Source organism: Sipha flava, unplaced genomic scaffold, assembly GCF_003268045.1.
Source record: "Sipha flava isolate LNK unplaced genomic scaffold, YSA_version1 169_pilon_pilon, whole genome shotgun sequence".
Lineage (NCBI taxonomy): Eukaryota > Metazoa > Arthropoda > Insecta > Hemiptera > Aphididae > Sipha > Sipha flava.
Genome location: NW_020271881.1, coordinates 1025606 through 1051440, shown reverse-complemented (window position 1 = coordinate 1051440; position 25835 = coordinate 1025606). Strand labels below are relative to the sequence as shown.

Below are 25835 nucleotides of genomic sequence, written 5' to 3'. Positions count from 1 at the left end.
TAAAAATTATTAGAAACCTTTAAAAATATTATGGTGCTCTAGGAATCAAATTTCTAGTTGGTTTATAAATGATCAATATAAGGAATGCAAATTGTAATTCTGAAATAATCTTCTGGTTTTTCCATAGATATTGGTAGATTAGCACGGTAGATTTGCCTTTCATTTAATCTTTTAACAACAATTTTAAAATCTAAAACTTCTGCCATTTTCTAAAAAAATTAAGTAAATATATTCTGCAATTATATGTATGTAAGAAACTAAATAATGGATTTAATCTATTAATGAAAATTATGTCGGTATAAAAATTAAGTAATATTGTGTATTACAATTTCCACCGAGACAACCATCCTACACTAGCAGCAAAAGTAGGATCTCCTTTTAATTTTTCATTAAATTTTATCGCGATAGCTTGTAATGTAACACCCGACAACGGAACTCCTTGTTCACGTTGTTGACAAAACCAAATGTACAAAGCCTCGTCTAAAGCTTCGTTGTTTGGTTTTCTTAATGTGCGTCTGTTACCTAAGCTGTCCGCGCTCACCATTTTCGCACAAAAATTTTCAATTTCTATTCGTTTTTTTTTCCAATCCGAAACGGTTTGCTTACCCACTCCTAACTCTTGCGCGATTTTTGTTAATGATTCACCAGCATCAATACGAAATAAAGCTTGGAGTTTTTGTTCCATTGTTACAGTCACTTTCTTACGTTTAACCGAAGTTGTCATTTTATGTTGTTTTTATAATAAGCAGAGGAAAAAATAAACGGAACGGTCTACACTGGTACACAATCACCACTAAACGAAATAATATCACAATACATATGTACCTAATCGAAACGATAAGTTTAAACCATATCTTAATTATGGGTATTCCCGAATATATATATTATACATGAGTACTAAATACGAAACATAAATTGTCCGGATTAGCGATGACCGGATTAACGGGACTCTACTGTAATTGTAAAGAAAAAAAAAAGGGGTGTTCGGTAAAACAGAAAATTTCCAACGTACGGTAAAATAGAGCGTTGTAGAAATGCGTAAAATACCGATTGTTGCGAATTACGTAAGGCAATAACTTAAAAATTATTAATTTCTGATAATTTATGTCAGCGCCATAATTTTAAAAACATTGATTTCTCAAGTTTCCGAAAAAAAAGTTGAAAAATTTGCGTGGGCGCTAAACTAGATTTATTTATAGATACTTATCTAGTTATTAGTTAATATCAGCCACTAAATTTACAGCAGTTTTTTTTTAAATAAATATAATTATAATATACTTACCTTACCGCAATTTTTTTGTTTGAGTATTTCTTAGTCCTATTGATATTGATGTAGCTTTTCCATTATTGTTGAAATATCTTTATTTTTAATTTTGTTTTGTTTCATTTTACACGACGAAATATGGCGTCTCCAATTTGTAGGATTATTAATACTTCTTTTTTTACCGCATATGCAAACGCATTTGTCATAATTAAACATTATTAAATACTATTTAGTATTTACTATTTACTGATAAATATTAAAATTTAATAATTTAATAATATTTAGTATGTACGGAATTCTGAGTTCTGATTACTTCGTAATTCGTTTTGTAAAGATTGTTCTATGATAGATACGCGTCGCGTTGATCGTTGTTTGATTAATAAGTAAAATTATTTCATGATCATATTTTTATGTATATAAATAGATTCTTATCATTAATCGTTAAGGATATTACATTAAACTTAAATTTTTAACTTAATTTATGTAATTCTCATGTACATTAACTTAATTGTCAATTTAATTGAACATGAACTCAATTAACTGAACTGAGTTAAAAAAATATCATTAACTAGCCCAGCCTTGTTGGTCAGGCACCACAAGATATGAGAGGCAAATATTCTACACTTTACAAAAAACTGAATGAAATTACAAAACGCTTGATATGCAATCATATTTAAAGATTTAATAAGATTTAAAGCCACTATAGTTTGAAAGATTCAAAAAAAAAAAATGTATTTTCCAGAAGATTTGAATGTTAAGGAAATGTTTACTATGTTTAAGCAACTACTTTCAACAGTTGTTGTTGTTTATGAAACCTACAGGTGCATCTTAAATTCGGAGTTTAATAAATCGTTTGAATATCCACAGACAGACACGTGTATAACTTGTGACGAGTTTTTGACTTAACTTCAAAAATTATATCCGGTCACAGATGACAAAGAAATTCAAAATCTAACATCGGAAAATATGTTACCTACACAAAAGAAAAGCCGAAACATTCTACGTACGGAAGAAAAGAGTAAGACAAGTAGCCAAATAAACAAAGAAGATGGTAGCATTTGACATGGATTTTGGTCAAAATATTTCACTTCCTAATATAACCACAAATGATGTTTACTACAAGCATCAGTTATCAATGTATTCATTTAATATTCATATTTTCTCGTCACAGCAGTCTATTTTCTATATGACATCACACGTACAACTCGACTTATATTTAAACAGGAAAGCAATTGTCAAAGCAATTGGTGACCATTTTTAGACCACTAAATATATTTTTTTTTAAAGCACTACCGTGTATTTTTACAAAACAAGAAAAATAATAGTTGTTTAGTTGTAGAGCTTATTAAATAACTTCGTTTCGAGACGGGGAGGGGGGAGTGTTGCACATTTTTGGTTTTTTTTACGTTTTTTTTTTCCTGTTACCTTACAATAGTTTTTTAAAATTATCAGTTGCACCGATTGCTATATTTGGATGTAGTGACAACTACAGTACTTCAAACTATGGATTCTTATTTAATATAATGGGGATAAAAACATAATATTATATAACGCTTGATTAAGGGGGGACTAGGGGGGGGGGGCTATAGCTCCGGGCCGCATGTTGAAAGGGGCAACAATGTGTCAACTCATTTTTTTTAAAACATTATTATAACTCATAAATTTTAAATTTATGTCATATGAAAATGGACTATGGACTTGAATACTTCATTATTGACACACAAGATCTAATTATAGTTATAGTGGTTGTCGCTTCTCGCAACTCGTTATCGTCGTTATCGAACGGGTTTCCGGCCAATCCGTCGACACGATAAATATAATCGGTTAAATCTATTTTCAAACCTAGTACATTATACGTTCGATGAATGACAAACACGTACTTTCGCAGATAGGTACAGTACTGATTATGTTAGCTTAGACCACAGACGCTCACTTGAAATTTCCGACTGTTTATTATCATATAAAATGTAAAGCTCCTTTTAGAACGTCATAAATTGATTGAGTTTATCTATTAGCTATTAAATAAGATTTAATAATCATGTCTTTCCGAAAATATGAATTTGGTGCTTCAAAACGAAGAGCCCTGAAAATTATAAATGAGTACGAAGCCAAAATTCCTAAATTGTCAAATTTCTTTCAACCAATTGAAAATCCTAAAATGAGTGAAACCGTCTGCAAAATTGATACAAATACTGATAATGTAAATTTAACATAATTAAATTAAAATATTTATTTTAAATATTAATACTATTTAATATCATATAAATAGAAAATATTGATGGAGTTGGAAATAAATAAAGAACTTGCTTTGTGGCTGGCAATGAGTGAAACCTTCCAAGAAAAATGTATAAAATTGGGACCGGCATATTTCCAAAATAAAAACAACGGGTTTTTAGCTTCTTTATGAGATTATAAAAACCAAAAAAAGTATTTTTCTTGTAATTTTTTTATATGAAATTTGGTAAATGGAAATAAACACGAACGATTATGGTTGATATACTCTGAATCAACAGGGAACGTATTTTGTTTTGTCTGTATATTAAAGGAAATTGTTTTAGGTGAAAAAGCCTCAATAAAAGTAATAGTCTCCCTTAAATTATGACCATAATCCTGTCCTGATATTATAATCTAAAAGCGATTGTGTTAAAAATAGTTAAAAATAATTAAGACCCTATAGTTAATTTTATTTCATCGAAGATCTTGTTAGTGGTAGGACTATGAGTGGTGCTGGAGGTACTGAAGGTTCTATTGATGGCACCAGAGACTCTACTGACAGAAGCTCTTCAGTTGATTTTGGAGACACTAAAATCGCTGATGGTGGCATAGGGTCGGCTATTTGATCAATACTTTTTTAATTTTTTTGGGGATTTTCATATCTTCACGCATTGGTATTTTCCTAACTTTATCAACACCAGCTTTCCTTAACTTCTTAGACATGTCTTGCAATAAATCAGAATTTATCAAATATCTTGGGTATTGTGTTTCTGAAGCAGCTGGTGGTCCGTTCGAAGGCGTTAGAGGTGCTTTCGATGTTGATGGTGGAGCTGCTTGATGTGCGCCTTGTAGCAATAAATCAGATGAATAATATGCTTGTGAACAGTTTCCCAAATAATAATCGTCGGGCATTGGCACATTAACTCCTTCTCTTATGTACTTAGTTGACATAAGCATGATGTTCTGAATAGTTTTTACTGAATATTTTGTTACTTCTCCTAAAAATTTCAAATTTTAGTTTTAAAATAATTCAAAATTAAAGTTTAACACACATAGGTATTATTTATCCTATTTAAATTATGTATAGTCCTACTTTCAATCATGTATAGTTCCATTTTTAATTTATCGTATTGACGAACGAGTTTTCTGTTGTAACTTCTATTATTTTGGTTTTTATTGGTTTCTTTGTTGTTACTTTCTAAACACACTGTATACAGGTTTAATGTTTATTATAATTTTCGGTAAAGAAAAGATTTATACTAATGAGATATTACCTTTTATATTTTGTAGACGACTTCTTAAACTATTCACATCTTTCTTCGTTCGGTTTTTTAAATTTCTAATATTGATCTTTATTGCATTTAAATCACGTTTCTGTACCCGATATTTACATATTTTACCTAGAAATCGGTGATTTTTTTTTTAATTAGTTTGAATTAAATGATAAAATTAAGACATCCAAATATATTTAAATGAAGATATATTTACGTTCAACTGTGGATAATGTTGATTTCAAAGTATTAATTTCTTTTATCATATTTTTATTTGAATGAACTAATAATTTTTTTTCGGATATTAACATGTCTACAGTATTTTGAATTATGGCCATCTTTTTATTCAATACCTTGTAAATAACTTGCGGATTAGCTGAAAGTTAAATTGCATATATATAATATATGGCAATAGATTTTATAAAAAAAAGTAAATTAAATTACAAATTGCGGCATTCGTCACATTTTGTATAAAAACTTTTTGCTCATTAGATAAATATTTGTACTTGACATTTATATTTGATATATGTTTTATGTTCAAATCTGTACATCAGCGAAATTTTATAAATAAATACAATTTGAATCAATCATATTATAGAATAATCATAATATTTTACCATTCATCTCTTTAATTCTCCGACTCAAGATACATTGATTATTTTGCATTTTAGCTAATTCTTTGGACAAAAGTAAATCGAACTTAATCCTTTTGTGAAAAAAGTACATGTATATGAAAAATGAATTCAGTCTTCGTTCAAATACAATTTAAAAAATATAATATTTATTTTCTCCATTAAACTGAAAAGAAAAATAAACAAACCGCTTATTTTAAATTATCAACAAATTGTAGTATTTTGATTTCTAATTGGTTGTATATTATTGGAACCAGCATATATATATATATATATATTAGCATAGGCGCCAACTCCACGGGGACAAATGGGGCGATCGTCCCCGTTGTGTACAATAATAATTATTTGTTTAAAATACCAGATTAAGACGAAAATATTCATCAGAACATTGACGATTGCATATTTGTATTTTGCCTAAATATGATTATTGATTATAAATACTATTGGGTAGCTGTGTAGTGATCGCTATGCAGGACACAACGATCGGTACCACAATTATTATTTAACGATGTCGCACGTTCGTTGTTATCTTAGTAGGTATTTAGTTAAATAATTGAACACTTGTATTTTTAACACTTATTAACATTAAAACTTTTATTAATTATTACAAGAAAAATAACAAACAGCTTGATGCTATAGAAATAAAGATCAGTCTAGTCTGGGTAAAGAATTATATACTCGCTGCGATGTGACTGTAACAATGCCTACGACGAGTAATAATTTATTAAAAGGAAAATTACCAGCTTAACATTATCTAAATTAGGAACTGGAACCGTACCTAAAAGAACCGGTTTTGGAACCGGAACCCTTTGAATATTGGGAACCGGAACCTCACCGAAACTCTAATTTAAATAAACTTTAAAACTGGAACTTCACCGGAACCTTTATTTGTATTTATTTAAAAATTGGAACCTCACTGGAACCGATAATTTTTTGTAAAGGTTTCTTACGGTTAATTTCGGTATTGTTATAATTGCATTATTTTCATTTATATCTGTCATTAATGGGTAATAATATTTAAACAAAAATGTAGATCTATTATTATTATTATCGGGATTAATAATATTCAAAAATAATCATGCAAGTACTTACAGAGTCTAGACGTGTCATTAAACTATTAGGCTAGATTCACATGGACACGCGTTAACGTCCAAAGGTTGGTTAAATGGGTGCTATTTGGAGGAAGGCACACAAACGCAATATTATTCTCTTGACATTCTTCAAGTACTTTCACAGAAATATGTGATGACAGGTTATCACCAATTAACACTTTTTTCCCATCAAGCTTTTTTTAGTCTCGGTAACATTAAGCTGATGAACCATTCCTCAAATGTTAATCCATCAAACCTACCACTTGGGGTATTACTATAACGAGCTCCTTTAGGTCCACCTTCAGTCCAAGTATTCCACATACAATTTGAACGGTATACGACAAAAGGAGGCAAAAGTTCACCAGCTGCAATACCTGATATCATTAAAGATATACTTGTTTTAAAACTTTACAAATCTTATTTGGATACTTAGTGCCACGTTTCACTATATATTAATTTGTGCCAAGGTTATCTGTCATATTAGTTTCATCATAGTTCCAGATGTTTTGAGGAGGGACATTTTGGACTACTACTGACAAATTATTTATATAATCTTTGATAACGTCTTCACTAATAGCTGCTCTACTTTTTTTTAATGTTAGCTACAAACCTTACTGACAGTTCTGGATGCCTTTTTAAAAACTGCTTAGCCCAATCAGTCCCAGGAATATTGTTTTTGAATTTTTTTGCTTTTTTTCCAATTTTTGTGAGGTAATCTTTTACTATTAGTTTTAAGTCATTTTCACCAAAAGGAAAATCAGAATCACTCATTGAAATGATACATTTTACAAAACAGTTTTCTTCTTGGTTACTGAAAACAGTTTGTGAGCCTATACTCTTCATATGCTTTTCTCTTAATTTATAGTTAATTGTCCTACGAGGTATATAAGTGTTGCAAGTCGAAGATGTATTTAATTTAAATAAACATGAGACTTTTAATACATTAATACATTTATTTTAATACTCAAAGTGTTAATAACAAAATTCTAATACAAAGTGACGTGAAGTTGCTTGTTGTTCCGTGACTAGAACTCATCTGAATTGTGGTCATTTTGATCTCTCTTTTATATGGATTGATTGACGTCATTGGTCTTGTTGTTTCGGCATAACTCCTTATTTAGCAATAGGCCATGTTCGTTCGACCTAATTTATCATTTTATAGATTACATCTTTTAATATATATTACTGGTCTTATTAAATGTAGGTGTTTCTAGGAATATATATTAATCTTTTAAAATATATATTGTTATTATTGGTTTATGGCCAACCTATTAAATGTAGGTGTTTCTAAGAATATATATTAATCTTATAATATTTTAAATTAATGATTATAGATAGTCTATGATCAAATATAGGTGTGTAACACCTGTGATATTGTGTTACGCACAATTCTATTTATACATGTTTTTGTGGTAGCCCATAACATACTACTGATACCAATTTCAAAAATCAAATGGTAATAATAATTTTCTGATTGTATAAAATATAATATATAATATTGGTTAAACTAAATGTTCCAATTAAAATATTTGAATTTTATTTTTCAGAAGAATGTATTTATAATTGGTGGAACAAATTTCAAAAGATTTATAATAAGAACATTACGTTTATTTACAAACGAACTCTCAATCAAATATATAGAAAATTATATCAAATATAACAGAAAGTGTGGTACTAACAACTGTACAAGAATTAACAAATAAAAAATATATAGATTTTACACCAGTTACAAAGATAGATAGAGAAATGACCAACATAAAGAGTTACATTTGAATCTAATATATGTAACCTTAATTTTAAGAATATTACCAATAATTTTAATAATAGTTGTATAATATACAAATATACATATTACGTTGCGGTAAAATATAAAATACAATGTTATAAGAATAAACAAAATATAGAAGAACCTAAAATATACAAATTATTTAAAAATGATTTATAAAATTTTGAGTTAGGAAAAATAGAAAAGAGGAGATGGAAATAAGAGAAGAGGGAGTTTATCCATATATAAATCATAAGAACTTAATTCGATGATTATAATAACACTTGATACTAATTTTGATGTTAAATTTAGGAAAATAAAATTTTAATTCAGTCCACTGTCGTATCTGTCGGTCCATACCGGGTCAACAATACCTCGATCGAATGAGGCACGAAGTAGTGTTCCGGCTTCTGTGCGCTTGACCATGAAGTGTATTAGAAACCTTACACCGATGTATGAATGATACGTACATACACACGAATCATCGAAAAATCCAGATAGACGGTGTCTTCAGGTGTGCTTAATATTTTAGCTCGAGTACGGTTTTGGTGACGTCGGAAAGGATGTTTTTTAAGTTCTGGATCGGCTACCTGATCAGTCGACCATTGTTTGAAACTTGCTAGTGTAATTTGTGACGCAAATACTTCTAACCTCGATAAGGCGTCTGGAACAATGTTTTTGTTACTGTTATGGGCACACATAATAATGAATAATAAATAACTTATTACATAATATTATCAAGGGTACACAAGACCATACATAACGAGACAGACAATACACACATGTAGAAACATTATATTATAACCAAAGGAGAGTCTTAAACATAATACATACATGGGAATTATTTTCGCGTCCCGCATAGTCACATAATAAAATACATCACAAGGAGGTTCCCATGAACATCAAAAACCACAATTGTGGATAAGTTAGATTATTGTGTTCACGTGGTTATTACACTGGAAATTACAATAAGGAATTAGAATATCGAAATCACAAGCGTGGGCAAATGAAAGGGTTCACATAAACGTTTTTATGGGAAATTGAAATAAAATAGTTAATCGAAATAGTAGTGACCACATCCTCGGCATTTGCGTCAATAATTATGTCACGGTCCGGAGATAACGCGCACACACTCACAATCAATAGGAAATTATCTTATTTTATTATCGCTTTCATTTACACACACACATGCATATATCAGATATAAAAAGAAACCGAAAACAGGGGCAAATCAGACGAGTTTTGGCTATGCTGCACTGAGCACCTTCACGTCAGTGTGTCATGGTCCGGACTTAGAAATATTTTTTTATTTTTTATATTTTATAAAAATAGTTTATAAACTATTTTTATAAGTCATAATTGTTAGGACTTAGATAATTTCTACAAATCCAAATTGTTTGAACTTAGAATATTTACAAAATTGTAGTTAGAATAATTTTATAAGTTTAATAAATTAAATTATTATTAAAGAGTCTTAATTATTCTTCACTACGTCAACAACCAAGCGTTGACTGAGACGTTAACACTGAAATCACGGATCGAACGGTTGGCACGTAACAAAATTATGACCAAGTTAAATTACATTAATAATCGGATGCGACGCATTATCAATCAATATAATAGATGTGGGCAAGTATAGTTAAAATAAAGAATGCATGTGAATCACGTATTAAATATTACACAGTAAATATGTGACAGATGTTCATAAAACCCGAGGATGGACATATAACAATTATTAGATAAAAGCCACATCCTAAACTCCGTACTTAGAAACCACACATCACTGGCCACGTCCTGTGTTGAATAAATCGCGAGACAAAGAACGATAAGGAGTTCACACGAGATCAGGGTATAAAAAGGGATCCTGAACATATCCATTTTCAGATATGTTTTAGTCCTGATATAGTGTGCACCTTCACGTTAGTTTGTTTAATAAATTATTTTGACTTAAATATTTATGATAAGTCATTAGATATTTGGACTTACAATTATTTCACAAGTTGAGAGCTCATTAATTCATACCTATCACAATTCTACATTGATTGGAAGCTGTTCACATTGGTTGAAATCTACTCTCGTTGCACTATTGGCACGCAACATTACTTTCAAGGTGTTCGATGTTGTTTATAAACTGTGATAAGAACGCGATATGCCGTGTCTGGCGGTCGGTCGACCTTCGATTATGTATAGGAAATGACGTGTACTTAAGTATGCAGCGAGTAGCTTACGATTTTAAGTGTTGTACCTAGTTTCCGCTCCCGACAATTTTTTTGAAAAAAATCCGAAAAATTGTTCCGGCACGGCTTCTACTGCGGCGGTGTTAAATGCGTGGGATTGCATGACGCTTAAAGAAACAACAACGGAGGCAATATAGATCACGTCGAGGTCACCAATTTGGAGGTTAATGTGATACTACGCCCGGAAGTGTGATAGTTCCAACTGAAACGTGTATAAACCCGAAAAACAATAAATCGACCAACGATTAAATCACGTCTCAAGGTGTATGTTTAACAATAAGCAAAAAAAAAAAAACATATAATAATAGTAATAAAAATATAAAAATAATAAAATGATAGCTTACCGGATCAGACGGTTTTTATTAAAAAAAAAAATAACAAAAAAGTCGCATGCATTTTTCTCTGGCAACAGCTGACAGGAAACAAAAAAAGTGCTGTCGACGGTCGTGCGTCACCCGCGATGATATTATGGAGGACGGTATCACGTATGGAGGGAAAACCGGAATTGTTATGAATGGGTCGCCGCACGGCGTATTCAATAACCTCCTATTATCATTTAGACGGAACAGAGTGCATGCACTCTGCACGGTGCGCCGTATCACCGACTATCATCGGTCCACAGTGCAGAGATTTCTTTTTGTTGAGTTGCGAGTACATTCTCGGCGAATGACTGTTGTTGGATCTCTCGTCATATCTCGTCATATCATATTGTGGACGCAATCAAACCGTCAAAATATCGAATACACGAGCGGTGAGAATCACTTATTTCTAACTGTAGCTTAATATATGCATTTATTATCATAGTTTATAGTTATTATCCGTCTTTTTGTAAAAACTTCATTATCATGATGATATCAGTTTATGAACTTTTTCAACTACTCGTTCGTTTCTTCCAAACGCTTTTGAAGAATTGCAAAATCAAGAAAATTTTAACATTGTTAAAGAGTCTAAATTAAAAGATCCAAAATATTTAATCCAATATTTATTATTTAGTACTTCGTTAAATATTACAGATTTTGAGTGAAACTCATGTCATATCATATCTCATCAATAAATTCATTATTTATTGGTTAATTTTATTTTGACTATGTAAATCATTACAAGATTGAAGTATATTAACTGTACTAATCATTAAATAATCAACATTTCATTAAATTTAATGAATTTATCAATAAAAGAATAAAATATTGAAATTTCAAATTTTTAAAACAAAGTTATATTAACTGTTTTAAATATTTAATTTTAAACTTATAACAAAAAGCAAAAGAATAATTTTATTAGTTAGATAAAATTTAAATACTCTTCTTAGGTACATGACAGAAACATTTAGTAAAATATTTCATCAATGTTATAATATTTGTAGATGTTACTTTATCATTACTACAATATTATTTAACTGTTATCCTAACAACTTCAATGTTATCCAACTTCTTGTTATTCTAATTACATACTTTTAATGTTATGATAATGTAAATAATATAATATTCAGTAATTAATAAATATTCGGTTAGTGAAATATCACCTAATATTCTTGATACAATTCTACAAACATTGTTTCCAATAACATTGATTAACACTGATAACCAAGTAACCTAAAAATAAATATATTTTGCAAAACAATGATATATTAAGGATATTTTAAAGAATTAACAAGTATAATACCAATGTATTTTTAAAGTTTCATTGGCCTTTATTTTTAATTCAAATGCCTCTAATTCATCATGACTTTTAACCTAGGATTATGTTAATAAGATTTATTGCATTTTTGGCTGATTTATTTTTCTTAATCATCAATATAAACATTACATGTAATAACATTAACACTAATTGTTTTGAGAATACTTAAATTTAAAATTTAAATGGTGCCAATGTCGTATTTCTTATTTACTAAAGTTATAAACTGTAGAAAATCTGTCAAATCAATAAAATTTATTAGAAATTCAGTCTGTAATAACACATTTTATGGTAAATAATTAAAAATTATAATAATATATAAATATTACAACTGATTAATGTTTTAAGTTGAAATGTGAGCATTTGTATCATATATTTGATGTAAGAAAAATAAATGAATAACTTAAACTTTAGTCAAATAGCATTTTATGGCAACAGTAGCTACTATATAGTTATTATAAATTATGATAGTATCCATGGGCGTACTAAGGGGGGGATTAGGGAGTTTAACCCCCCGTGTATACATGATAAATATATAATATATATTAACTGCTTATATTTAACTAATTATTGTATTTCCCAATTTTAGAGTTTTTTTCATAACAATTTATTTATTTATTATGTATCATTTTCTCCTTATTAGTCTGTATTATTTGATATTGGTGGTATTAATTATTATTATTCTAAGGCCGTGGTAACTACCCATTAGCTAGTTAGCTAGTACCTTAAATCAAGAATCACAAAATATAATGGTCAAATTGTCAATTTATCATATATCATATCACAGATTATTTTAATAATAATTATATAATTTATTCTTTATATAAATTTGTTATTTGTTATTTGTTATTTTGAGTTTTGAAATTATTTAATTTTCAATTAAAACGTCACATAATAAAACTAATATACCACTTTCAGCTGAAAAAGTTCTTGATGAGCTTGCTAAAATACCTTGCAAATTTAACTTTGTTTTATGATTTTAATTTATAACGCATATTGATTATAATATTTTATTAAAACAAGTTGAACCCCCCCCTCCATTCAAAATACTATCAGATATATTTGGCTGGTTTTGTAAAATATAAGTATCTTGTGGCAATTCTAAATATTAGCTCTAGTACTAGATACTATAGTACTATAACAATATAATAACAATATATGTATTTACACGGGTAGGAACATAAAACATATTTTTTTTTTTATTTTTTTTAATTTGCCTTTGTAATAAAACATAGTATGTTAAAACTAAATAAGTTTAATGTTTTTTTTTTTTTTTTTTTTTTGAGCCATGAAAAATTAAAGGAAATTAATATTTATACTTTTACTTTTACAATCAGGTCATACAATGAAGTTTTTAAAATTATTTTTACAATATATTATATACTATATCGTAACATTTGATAATTATAGTTAAAATATAAATTTATAGTTATATATATTATATTACCTGAGTTTTAAATATTTTGATCACAAAATAATACTTAACTTTGATATTATTGTAATCAGATCTTGCTTTATATAATCATTTTGTGTCCTTGTCCTCTTCAACCATTTAAGCCCCAAGAGGAGATGACATTGTTTGTTCTGTATTGTTAATGTGTTTATAATTTAATGAATAGACAGTGTTAATTAATTAATTCCATCAATAACAGTGCAACTGTCAGTATTCAAGTTTAAATATACAATAATATAATTATTACTGGAAAATATACAACAAGGCTTTTCTTGTCAAAATAACTTTTTAATATTACCTTTTGTATAAAATTTAATGTTTGCTTTTAAATTTAGATATGTATTTTATTTTTAAATGTTCTCAATTTTATTTAAATTGGTTTGATATTTTTATATTATATCTTGTTTTCCTACTTGTGTAAAGTAAATAATATTACATGAAATAATTTATAATATGTTTTAATGAAATTAAACTTTTATGATAAATATTTTATTTTTTATTGTTTTTCTTATTGAAATTGTAAAAAAACATTTATACTTTGGCTATTGTTAATTTTCCAAAGGGAATCTTTGTCTGAATCATATGATGGAACATTGGAAAATGTTTAAAATTATTTACTTCTTTGTTTTAATAAACTGATTGAGAAACATCTGAAATGGTCTTTAGAAAAACACAATTAATTTTTATAACTTCATATGCATTAGAAAAAGAAACCTTTTAAACCTTACCATGATAATGAAGACAGCTATTGGATGATATTTATATTAATTTTGAGTTGTTTACTTTTAGTTTTTTTGATTTAATAATTGTATTAGGAACTTTAACTTCTATTAGGGTACTTTCTTTTTCTTTTTGTCATCCCATCAATGTCATCAGCACTTGATAAGTATGATTTGTTAATTTTTGTTTCATTGAATGAACCTGTGCAATTTATGCAAAACTAATAGTATTATTATAAATAGTATAATTCTCTAATATTTTTGAAATATTTCTTTAAGTGAAAAATGTCTCAAATATAAAATTTGTCTATATTTGTAAAATATAGTAATTTATATTTTGCTAAATTCTTTTTTTAGACATATTTCTTTGCTTATTTAGATGTTTTAGGTCCAGCACTAGAATTAATTTTCAACCAAAAGTTAAGTACCACTAAAACAATGTGTCATAGCCACAAACTACTGCAGCAACACAACCAGTTTCATCATTTATCTAAATTAAAAAAGGAAACAATTAAATTTATGAAAAGTATAAAATATTTTATTTAATTATGTACCCACTATAAATAATATGTTAATATTTTAAAGTAATATTATTTATATAGTCTAATACTTTATGTGGACATTTGATATTAAATTATATGTATAATACGCTGTTAGAAAGTATAACATAGACTGTATGTTGTAACTATTTTTACATTTAATATCTTTTTTAATCAGCTATTTGAGTTTTTGAAACATTATTAGTTTTTGTTTTCTTTTTACGCTCATCAAATTATCACAAATGCTTAAATAATTAAGATTAAAGTATTAACTTTTAATAAACTTTATATATTTATTACTTTAATAGTTCTTTAACAATCATGTATTTATAAATTAACATAACAGAAAATACACTATTTTATCTTTAATTATTGTATTACTGCTACGATTTTAACACTACTCACTTAACACTAACTGCACAATATTTTCCATTAGAATTTATAAATTAACAATATCTATAATAAAAATGTGATTTAATTCTTTAGACCATTTTTTCCTTACCAACTCCTCAACACCTCAAGATAGACTGCGATGTATGGAACTTTTTATTTAATATAAACATAAGAGTTGAATATTACTTTATCATAATGATTTATAGTTACAGTATATTATTAGAGGAATTACATTGCCATGACTACATCCCATGATGATGCCCATTTGGAGATCAATGACTGTGAAATTAATCGAATTTGTGGTACAGACAGAGTAGCTGCATATCTTGTGAAAGAAGCCAATTTGGAAAAAAATAAAAACAAACGTATTAAGATTTATGACAGTATTGTATATCTTTATTCCACTGCGGATAAAGTTCTAATGAACGATTTGGTAAGATAATTATTGATATATTTAAATTTTTTTCAAATATATTTGATAATTTTTCAATATTTACAGAACCATTTATTAGGCAGGGCTTTTATTTGCCTGTTAGAAAATCACACATTAAAAATTGCTAATATTAAATTATCCTCTATGATAAGGGAATGCTTAAATTGCATTCCTCATATAATAGGAAGATCTCCCATCGAATTCCTAGAGAGTCAATATAAAAGTGAATTACTTCATAATAGATCAGCATTACGATCTAAAGAACAAAAACTCAGCGATTCTAGATCAGATATTGCATTCTGTCTATTGAAAATGGGAAAAATAAAACAAGCACAATCAGAATATGAATTAGCTTTAAGATCTAACTCAATGTGTGTACAAGCATTAATTGGTCTTGCGGTTATAAAGCTAAATTATAGTGAATCTCTAAATACTCTTAATCTATGCGTAACATTTTCAAAAAAATGTGACATTGATACAATAAAAGTAGAAACAATAAATAAGATTGCTTTTGGATTTTATATTCAAGAAAATTATGACAAAGCTGAAAAATATTCTAAAATTGTGCTAAATAAATCAAAAAATGCAGATCGTTTAACTGAAAGTTATAATTTACTTGGTAAAATTTATGAATACAAGGTATCTATTAAATTTTATTATTTTTATTACTATTTTAAATATAAAATATTAATACATTATTATAGGGTGATATTCATCAAACATACATAAACTTTTTCAAAGCCGTTAAATGTGCACAACGTGATGTTGTATACCCATACTATGATCTTGGACTGATATATTACTATACTTTCGATGACAAAAGAGTAATATCTATTTAAAAAATGATTGTTATTTTAAATACAGTAATTCTCATGTATATTTGAGTATTTGTAATTATTTTAGGCTGAATGGTGCTTCCGAAAGTTTTTAAAATGTAATCCGATATGTGTAAAAACAAAGAAAGTTCTATGCTCATTATATGCTCGTTCAGAAAATCAAATTCAAAAACATATTGCTAGAAAATATTTGAAAGATGTAAGTAATTTGGTCTTTTTTAGAAAATCTATACAATATTTTACTTATTTTCTACATTTTAGGTAACAGATGAATTCCCAAACGATTTGGAAGCCTGGGTGATCTTAGCTCTGTTAGATATAGACAATCCTGAATTGTTAACACCTTTATATCATAAAATTATAGATTTGATGAAATCCCAAGAGAATATGAGAGACCTTCCATTTGAAGTATTTAATAAAATTGCTACTATACATTGCCGGTATGCTTTATCTAAAACTTATCTTTATATAAACTATAAATATTTATTTCAATTAAAGATATGGATTGCATAACAAAGCTCGTTCGATACTTGAAAGATCTGTGAAGTTATTAAGAGAAAAATTTAAGACTTCTACATGTTTACATTTAAAGTTTTTGATTCATAGAACATACGTTCAATTGGCTACAATTTATGAAATCCAAGAAAAGTTTCAAAAGGCAGAAAAACTTTACAAAGAAATGAACGAGATGAATCTAATAAGTATTTACGGTATCTATAAAAAATTTTTATTTATTGTTATTACTTCTGAAAGAGTGCCACCTTTATTATGTCTTACGATTTGTATATTTATTTTAGAGAAGGATATATTAATATAATATATGATATATTATAATGATTGGTAAGATTATACAGCATATTAGATTAGATTAAGACCACAACATTAACTTTTTAAAACTAACACCACTGGAATTAACTTGTACAATTGTTCTATTGTACTCAACAGTTTCCTTGTAATTGGGTTTTTAGCTGTATTTCATAACTGGGATGATGAAGCTATTGAGTATGTGTAAGCAATGCTACATCACTCAACAAGTTTCATAGCGTTAGCACTACATAAAGTGTTGAATTTAGCAAATGAAAAAGATAAGCCTGTATTAAATTTATATTCTAGAACTTGGTTATTATCGTAGTAACAAATTGACTATTTAATTTTAAGTTATCATTGTTGAAGGACATTTCGGATACATATTTTATATTTATTGATAATAAACACCCTTAAAAAAGGGTCAGTACAGATAGATAATACAATATTTAATAACTACCTAAATTATTTCACAAATTATATAATTACATTAATTACATAATTAATTAATTACAATAATAAATAATTAATTACATTAATTATTTATATTGAGAATAAAGATTTTAACTTGGTTGGACTATCATTGAAAAAATCAAAATGTTTTTATGAATTACTTGTTAGCATTTTATTAATCATTAAAAGGTATTTGAGATCAAAATTTGGGACAATCAATCTGATGATTAAATAGTTTATAATATAAACATATTATTAGTATATAATGGTTATATTATAACCAAAGCACATCATAATATTTTCTTCTCTTTTCCGATGAATCAATATTAAAATGTATTGCTGTACTTATTTTGTTTGTTTTAATTGCAAGTACTTGTAAAAAACAGATTCTGAGTATGATTATTGAGTATGAGTATTACATTGATTCAAAATAGAGTTTAAACATGTTTACAGTTTCATTAATATTTTTTCAATGGTAATATTATAAGGAATCTTGTTTAATTTTTGTTAACTTTTTATAAATTTACAAAAATATTTTGGATTATTTTTCAGTGAGGTCTGTGTTTTTCATAACACAAAGAAAGTGATTTTCACTTCTTCCATTATATATATTTAGGCCACTTGACTTAAAAATAATTTATGTATCTTCTTTTTTCTTTTATTAACATACGTAATTCAAATGAGAATCCAGTAGGAAATGTATGAGTGTGAGTTATTGTTTTTGGAATGGTTTTTCTCAGTTGTATCCAACACTTATTCATAAAATACATCTAAAATAATATTTATATCATTTTCTTTGTATAAATTATTCCAATTAAAATTCGAAAAAGTAATATATATATATATATATTCATATCCCTTTTAGCCCGAAGATATTTATTAGCTTTTTAATACTATGGACCTATGCCACACTTTTGTGCGTGTTACTACGCGTACCACTTATGATCCGAGGCTTATTTTATTTGAAGTACTATTATGACCTATCCCACACATACGTGATGGTTGGGTGAAATATTTTGTACCTAATTTATGGAATGAGTTACAGTGTTTAGACCTAGCCCATCCGATTGTCCGTGTTATTGTGTTTGACTAAAAATTATTTTTATCAATTTATATTAATAATATCATGGGTTTTTTTTCTTTGTTCAGATATGCATTCAATATGGTACATTTATAGTCTATAATTAGTCACTTGGTTTATTAAATTATTCTACGTATTATACATGATATTCTTAAAATGTTATAATGCTTTGATCAGTCACATAATTTAATCAGTTTTCGTCCGACTTGTGTGCGGTTATATCATTTTTAATTTACCCACACATTTGTGCGTGTTCGGATTCTGTGTCATACATTTTGATTATCATACGTTATTTCGTCTACGGTTTCTGTTTTTATTTGAGAATGCGTCGCGCAAAGTTGAACGCGAAAGCTATTGAAATGTTGGCCACATTAAGCGATGATTCAGATTTAGATTTTGGAAGTGACGACTCAGATGCTGACCGTACTTGGCATCCCCAGAATGTTCAAATTATTGGTGCATCTGATTTTTCGGATTCGGGCGAAGAAGATATTGTAACCGAAAATGTACCTGATGTCTCTACTTCAGACGAAAATCAAATATTTTCACCATCATCGCCCTTACAACAACAAATAGACCAGAATCCATTATCAAATGCGACTATTCTGAATACTGGTTGGACTCAAAAATCATTTATTGGAAAACCGTTACCAGGTAATAATTTTGGGCCTTATTTACCGATTAACATCAGAACTCCACTTGAATATGTCAAAATATATCTTCCTGATAAACATTTTGAGGAAGCAGCATTGTATACAAATATGTATGTAATGAGCAAAACGGGAAAAGAACTAAAAACTACCGCAAATGAAATACAAATTGTGTACGGTGTCCATGCTATGATGAGTGTGTTTAAGTACCCCCGATTAAAAATGTATTGGGATAGTAGAGGCATGGGTTTTGTTCCTATTTCACAAGCTATTACGAGGGACAGATTTTTGAAATTGCGCTCTTGTTTGCACTATGTCGATATTAATAATCGTCCGACTGGTAATAACCGATTTTGGAAAGTTCAACCTATAATTGATCAAGTTCGTAATGCGTGTAGAAATATTCCCCGTTTAGTTGACTGTTACTCGGTGGATGAGCAAATGATTCCGTTTACTGGTCGATGTCCAAGCAGACAATATGTTAAAAACAAACCACGACCCACTGGCTTAAAAAATTTCGTAATTACTACGTCAACAGGGAAAGTAATTGATTTTGAAATTTATCAAGGTGTCGATACGCCATTCCGAGACAAATTGGGGCTTGGACCGGCAGTCGTACTTCATTTGTTTCAAAGTATTCCGCAGGGATCAGTTCTATTTTTCGACCGGTACTTTACAACAGTACCATTATTGGATCGGTTGTTTAGTGAGGGACTAATGGCTACAGGCACAATAATGTCAAATAGATTAAGCAATGTGCATTTTAGTCAAGACAAAAAATTCCAAAGAGGTGTTTGAGAGGAGTTCACAAGGTGTGACAATCAAATATCTGCGACCAAGTGGAAAGATAGTAAATGTGTGACTTTAATTTCTAATGCTACAGGAGCAGAACCTCATAGTGTAGTAAAAAGATGGAGTAAAACGGAAAATAAGGAAATCGAAGTACCCTGTCCAGATGTTGTTAAGTCATATAACCAGTACATGGGTGGCGTAGATATATGTAACCAACAAATGGAATGCTACCGTACGTGGATCAAATCGAGAAAATGGACATTAAAAGTTGCACTACATTTCATTGACCTAAGCATCGTAAACGCCTGGATGGAATATAGAGAAGACGCGCAAAAGTTACTAAAACGTAAAAATGAAATTATGGACCTTATGAATTTTAAAATCGCTGTTGCTAGAGAATGGTTAACTAAATCTCCAAATAAACGTGCACTATCATTTGAAGAATTAAATTCGTCTGACACCGAGGAAAATCAGATGACAACACAGAGACCTCAAAATTATAGGGCACCAGTCCCACCAACAACCAAAGTGAAGGATGGATTCGAGCATTGGCCAGAAGTGTGTAACATACCAAATCCAAAGTGCTGTAGGATGAAGGGATGTAAAAGCCGATCAAGAATCAAATGCACCAAGTGTGATATTTATTTATGTCTAACTGCTAAAAAAAATTGTTTTACAATTTTTCATAAAACATAAGAACAACATTTTTTTAAAAATTATTATTATAAAGAAAGTACCTATAGTAATAATTTGTTTTTAAAGTATAATAACTAACTTAGAATTTGTATAAAAGTATTATGAACGATAATTTAGATTTATTTTAAATTAAAGATTAAACAATTTATTTGTGTTTCATGTAATTTCATGTATTTCAAACCTGACCCACACAAATGTGTGGGTAATATATCTAACTGAATAAAAATCTAATTGTTTTTTTAATAATTTTTTGAAGCTTTATATGATAATTAAAGTGTATGTTCAAAATAACACAAAATTTGAAACACTTTACATGTCTCAGGTCTTTGGGGCTATACTGAATAACCCACACAAATGTGATGGTTAGTCTTTAAATAGATCTCAAAATAAATATTTATCAGGCAATTACTTTATAGTTATTAACCTACACAAATGTGAGGGTTAGAGCTGAAAGGGATATCATGATAATTAGCTTTATTTAAGTTATAATATGGTATTTTATTTATAGATACAAACTCAGATTTATTTAATTATTCAGAAGGAGCCCTTGAAGACACACAAGTTAATGATTTAGCTTTAGAATTGTACTCTTTATTAATTAATACTGAACCAAATTTTATCTGGCGCCCTGAAGGATTAGGTAAGTATATATATATATATATATATATATATTATAATTTAATACACATTAGTGTTGCAACAATATGTAGTAATAGCATTTTCTTAAGAGGATTCGATACCGATCGTTTCTAAGGAATTTAGTATAAGCAATTTGAAAGAAATCTCCATACGTCCGTGCGTGGTATGTATTTGCATTGTAGTAAATTATCATTAGAGTGAGTGCTTCCGTCACCCATTTTAATACCACTGCCCACCGCACTATGATATTTCTTATCTTCAATGATGCCACGTGACGTGTCGTCCCGCACGTAACATATATGTTATTATTATTAATGTACCTATCAAAAATAATAAATATACATAATACGTCGATTATTATAGATATTAGATGGTATGTTATATAATTTATCTACTACCTACCGACTACCTGTATAGTATTTAGTTGTGAGTAAAGAAAAAACTCATAATTAAAACAATTTTTAATTATTTTTAACACATTAAACATAAAGTATCATCGTATATATTTTATAATAAAATACTAGTAAATAAATTATAACCCAGTCCTTAAAGGAAGTCCTCTCTCAAATCGTGAGTCAATTAGTTCAAGAAGAAAGCGCTCCATGTACAATTTTATTAAACGAGGCTCGATTTTCTTCCAAACTTCGTTTATTTTTCTTATTTTATCAACAATCATTTATAGAGTAAATAAATAAATAAAAATTTTAATATTCATAAAATACAAAATGACTTTTTTAAATCTAAATTAATACTAAACAAAATTTAAAATTATTTTTTAAGTTTTCTTTCAGTATATCTACTGAACAATTGAAAAATAAAAATAAATATCCTAAATCAATCAATGAGAGGTTCTGTTAGAGTAGAGCAGTGCTTCTCAACGGAGGCGATACCCCCCCCCCCCCCGTGGACGGTGAACATTTTTTCCGTTCAAAGTAACGTACCAAGATTTATCTGTAATTGTTTTCCATTTATCGATTTCTAAAATAAATTCGTGATTATGAAATATAAACTACATATATCAGAGGCAGTGCGTTATTATCTAATAACGAAAAAAAGAAATCGATTAGACATCGTTAAAAGAGGAGACTTACAGTTTCATCTCACAAATTTTGAACCAAACTTAAAAAAATTGGTTTTGAATCACCAAGTATTTCACTGATCAATACATTTCAAAACATTTAAATTATATTTAAACATAAATTTTATATTTTATTTTTATTATATTTACATTTATCTATACTATTTATTATTTAATTATAAACATTTCATGTATACTATTTTTATTTTAATGAAGTAAGGGGGGGGGGGGCGTTGAAAAACATTTTGATTCTCAGGGGGGCGATAGTCTGGAAAAGGTTAAGAAGCATTGCATTAGAGTTTAGGTGCTATTTTACTATACAAAAATATATTCACAGAATTTTACTTTGCTTCAAATTTAATTCATTATATATTATAATTATGTACGTCCATTAACTCTAAAAGTATCTGTGTTTTATATTTTTTTTACAGGCCACTGTTTAATTGAGAATGAAGATTTGATGAATAGAATTAAGTGTATATTTCCTTCTGCTAAAGAAGTTGAAGTACTATGTAGTTCCTGGGTTAAGTTTGCGGTTGAATGCAGTAATAATGAACAATATACTACGGCTATTAAAATAGTAAGTTTATATTTATTCTAATTGAATATTTATAAATGGACTTTCTTATATATTTTTTTAGTATGAAATATGTTTGAAATTATTTTTCATGCATTATCACTTTAAACCACTCACATTGCTCGGACATGAATATCTCAAATTAAATAAGTTCCATGATGCTAAACAATTATTTTTAAAAGTAAGCAAAAACATTTATACATTGAAACCATTTATATTTTATTCATCTTCATAGATGATTAAGTGTGTTATTATTTAACTAAGGCTAAAATGTTGAAATTTTATTTTTTTCTTAATATACCAACATGTAAGTCCATTAGTAGAAAATGTCTTTCAGACGATACAGATAATATTAATTTAGTTTTAATTTGCATTTTTGTGAATTTTTTGACAAATTTAACTTTAAATTCATTTTTAGGGCGATATTTTTAGTGTATTTTTAAAGTTTTTAAGCATTTATAATTTATCTTTTACCTACATATAATTTCACATAATTTTAATATAGTTGTAGTTTCGTTTTGTGCATTTCATTGCATTTTAGTTTTTTGAGCTAAAAATATTCAATATGCTAAAAGTAAAATTTTCATCTTCATCTTTAAATCTTTTAAGGAAATATGCCAACGAATTTGGTTGAGAAGTTTTTTTCTACAGATGATAAATATGGTAAAATAATATTCTATTAGTCTATTATTATATCAATAAAAATTATCCTCGTAATAGCACGTAATAAAATAAATTACATTTTAATATAAATAAATAGTATGATTATTATAGTATAATTTTTAAACGGAAATAAATATTTAATGTATTTTTGAAAACATTTTTGGAATATTTTTTTTATTTTTTATTTAATATTAAAAGCTCTTAATATAACTTATAATTTATTTTTAATAAAATTTAAAATTGGATGTTAGGTTTTTAGGGTTTCTCCTCACGATGTCATTTTTGTAAGCTATTTTACTTGTGCTTTACAAAAAATGGGCTGCAAAATACTGGATGGTAAATGCAATTCAAAAGATACAATTAAGGCTTTGGAATATATTAAATTGGCAAAGAAGTATGAAAACTCTAATTTTATGAATGATAAATTATTCAAACTAATAATTTGTTTCGTTTTTTTTAGGTATTTTATTCATTTGTCAAGCAATAAAAATAAAATAATTCGTAATTCTGCTAAGGAAGGTTTAAATCTTTGTGAAGTTCTAATTAAAAATAATACTAAGAACCCATAGAATAGTAGTACTAGTACATTATATCATGACATTTTTGATAAATTCGGAAGTATATTAAAATATTTTACCTCTTATTTGTGCTTGTGTTAAATATTTACTTGTGTGTTTACGATACTAAATGGTAATTTTATGTAGTAAGAATTACCTATTTCAACCAAAAACGAAAAAGGTACGATACCGTTTCCGCCAATCTATCTGCTATGATAAAACGATTATAATATATTCAATTTTTTTAGATTACACTATTAATTGTATTATCTATATTATTTTTAAGGTATAAAATATAGTTTTGACTTTAAATAATTGTATATAGTTTATGATAATGTTAAATATTAAAAAGTATTACAGTAACTAATAACTAAGGATCAGAAGTTATTGCATTTGCATGTTTTTTTTGCACCATTGGATTTATTGCTAAGTGAGCTAGAAATTCATTCCAAAATACTACGAAAAACATATCAAAAGTTTATAGTGCATATTTTTGCATATACTTGATTTTACAATTTTTTTGAACATATTTTATAATTTTTGAAGATTTAGTATGAAAATCGAAAAATAAAATACATACATTCATATTGAGAGAACTTTCTTGATATTCTTGTATCGTATTTTTAAAATTTCTATTTGACATTAAAAACAATGTTTTCCCCTATTGGTTAAATAATATATATATATATATATTTATAAAATATAACTACAGCTATAGTGTAGCCAGAGAGAGAATGCAAGTCGGTGGCTACCAAAACGCTTCGCAGTCTGTCCATGTTGTCCCATCAACACGACACAGCCGCCGTCACGGCATAGATTAAATTACTCTATGCATCACTGCGATGATATAATCATATAACTGTATTTCATTATCTCGTAAAGCGTGACTAGCGATTACGTCTTGTTTTTGTGACTGTTCCGCTGTATTCCTGTTTTATATTTTGCATTTGTTGTTTCGTAAGTAATTTGATTTTTTTTTTGTATTTTTTAATAAAATGAAAGAGCTAAATGCTGTTGATGTTTCATCGATTAAAAAAAATCCATGTGGCAAGGTAAGCACAATTTATATTTTTATTATTATTAAATTACATTAAAAAATAGTAGAAAGTTTCTTATATTATTCATATATTTTTATTCAGTATTATTTTACCATAACTTAAATTAATTAAAAATCAAAATTTGTTGTTTTCAGTTTGTTGGTTGTCGACAAAAGAGCATTATAATTAATTTGTACAAATCGAAAATGCTCGAGCAAGCCATCTGGCAGAAAAGATAAAGTATGACGACCTCATCAAACTGATGTCCAGGCAAATAGGTATCAGCC

At 27.9% G+C, this 25835-nt stretch overlaps 2 protein-coding genes across 2 annotated transcripts; one reads left to right on the top strand and one right to left on the bottom strand.

Annotated features, from left to right (window-relative positions):
- Window positions 1-322: 322 nt before the first annotated feature.
- LOC112679864 (jerky protein-like) lies at window positions 323-724 on the bottom strand. The gene has a single exon (XM_025549797.1). It carries the CDS (start codon window positions 722-724, stop codon window positions 323-325), a length of 402 nt encoding a protein of 133 aa, XP_025405582.1.
- A 10310-nt stretch (window positions 725-11034) lies between these two features.
- LOC112679863 (RNA polymerase-associated protein CTR9 homolog) lies at window positions 11035-24791 on the top strand. The gene is made up of 14 exons (XM_025549796.1): window positions 11035-11225; window positions 14700-14846; window positions 15346-15393; window positions 15459-15685; window positions 15752-16324; window positions 16390-16509; window positions 16589-16720; window positions 16783-16961; window positions 17020-17231; window positions 21506-21637; window positions 23146-23294; window positions 23356-23472; window positions 24206-24348; window positions 24415-24791. The coding sequence occupies exons 4-14, from the start codon at window positions 15491-15493 to the stop codon at window positions 24521-24523; spliced, it is 2061 nt and encodes a 686-aa protein (XP_025405581.1). The 5' UTR covers window positions 11035-11225; window positions 14700-14846; window positions 15346-15393; window positions 15459-15490; the 3' UTR covers window positions 24524-24791.
- Window positions 24792-25835: the final 1044 nt, after the last annotated feature.

What these genes read in the sequence shown, in the direction of transcription:
- LOC112679864 (XM_025549797.1), bottom strand. Translation starts at nt 724, where the DNA reads ATGACAACTTCGGTTAAACGTAAGAAAGTGACTGTAACAATGGAACAA.
- LOC112679863 (XM_025549796.1), top strand. Translation starts at nt 15,491, where the DNA reads ATGACTACATCCCATGATGATGCCCATTTGGAGATCAATGACTGTGAA. An exon ending in CTAGAAAATATTTGAAAGAT is followed by an intron (nt 16,721 to 16,782) that starts GTAAGTAATTTG and finishes TCTACATTTTAG; the next exon opens with GTAACAGATGAATTCCCAAA. An exon ending in CTGGCGCCCTGAAGGATTAG is followed by an intron (nt 21,638 to 23,145) that starts GTAAGTATATAT and finishes TTTTTTTTACAG; the next exon opens with GCCACTGTTTAATTGAGAAT.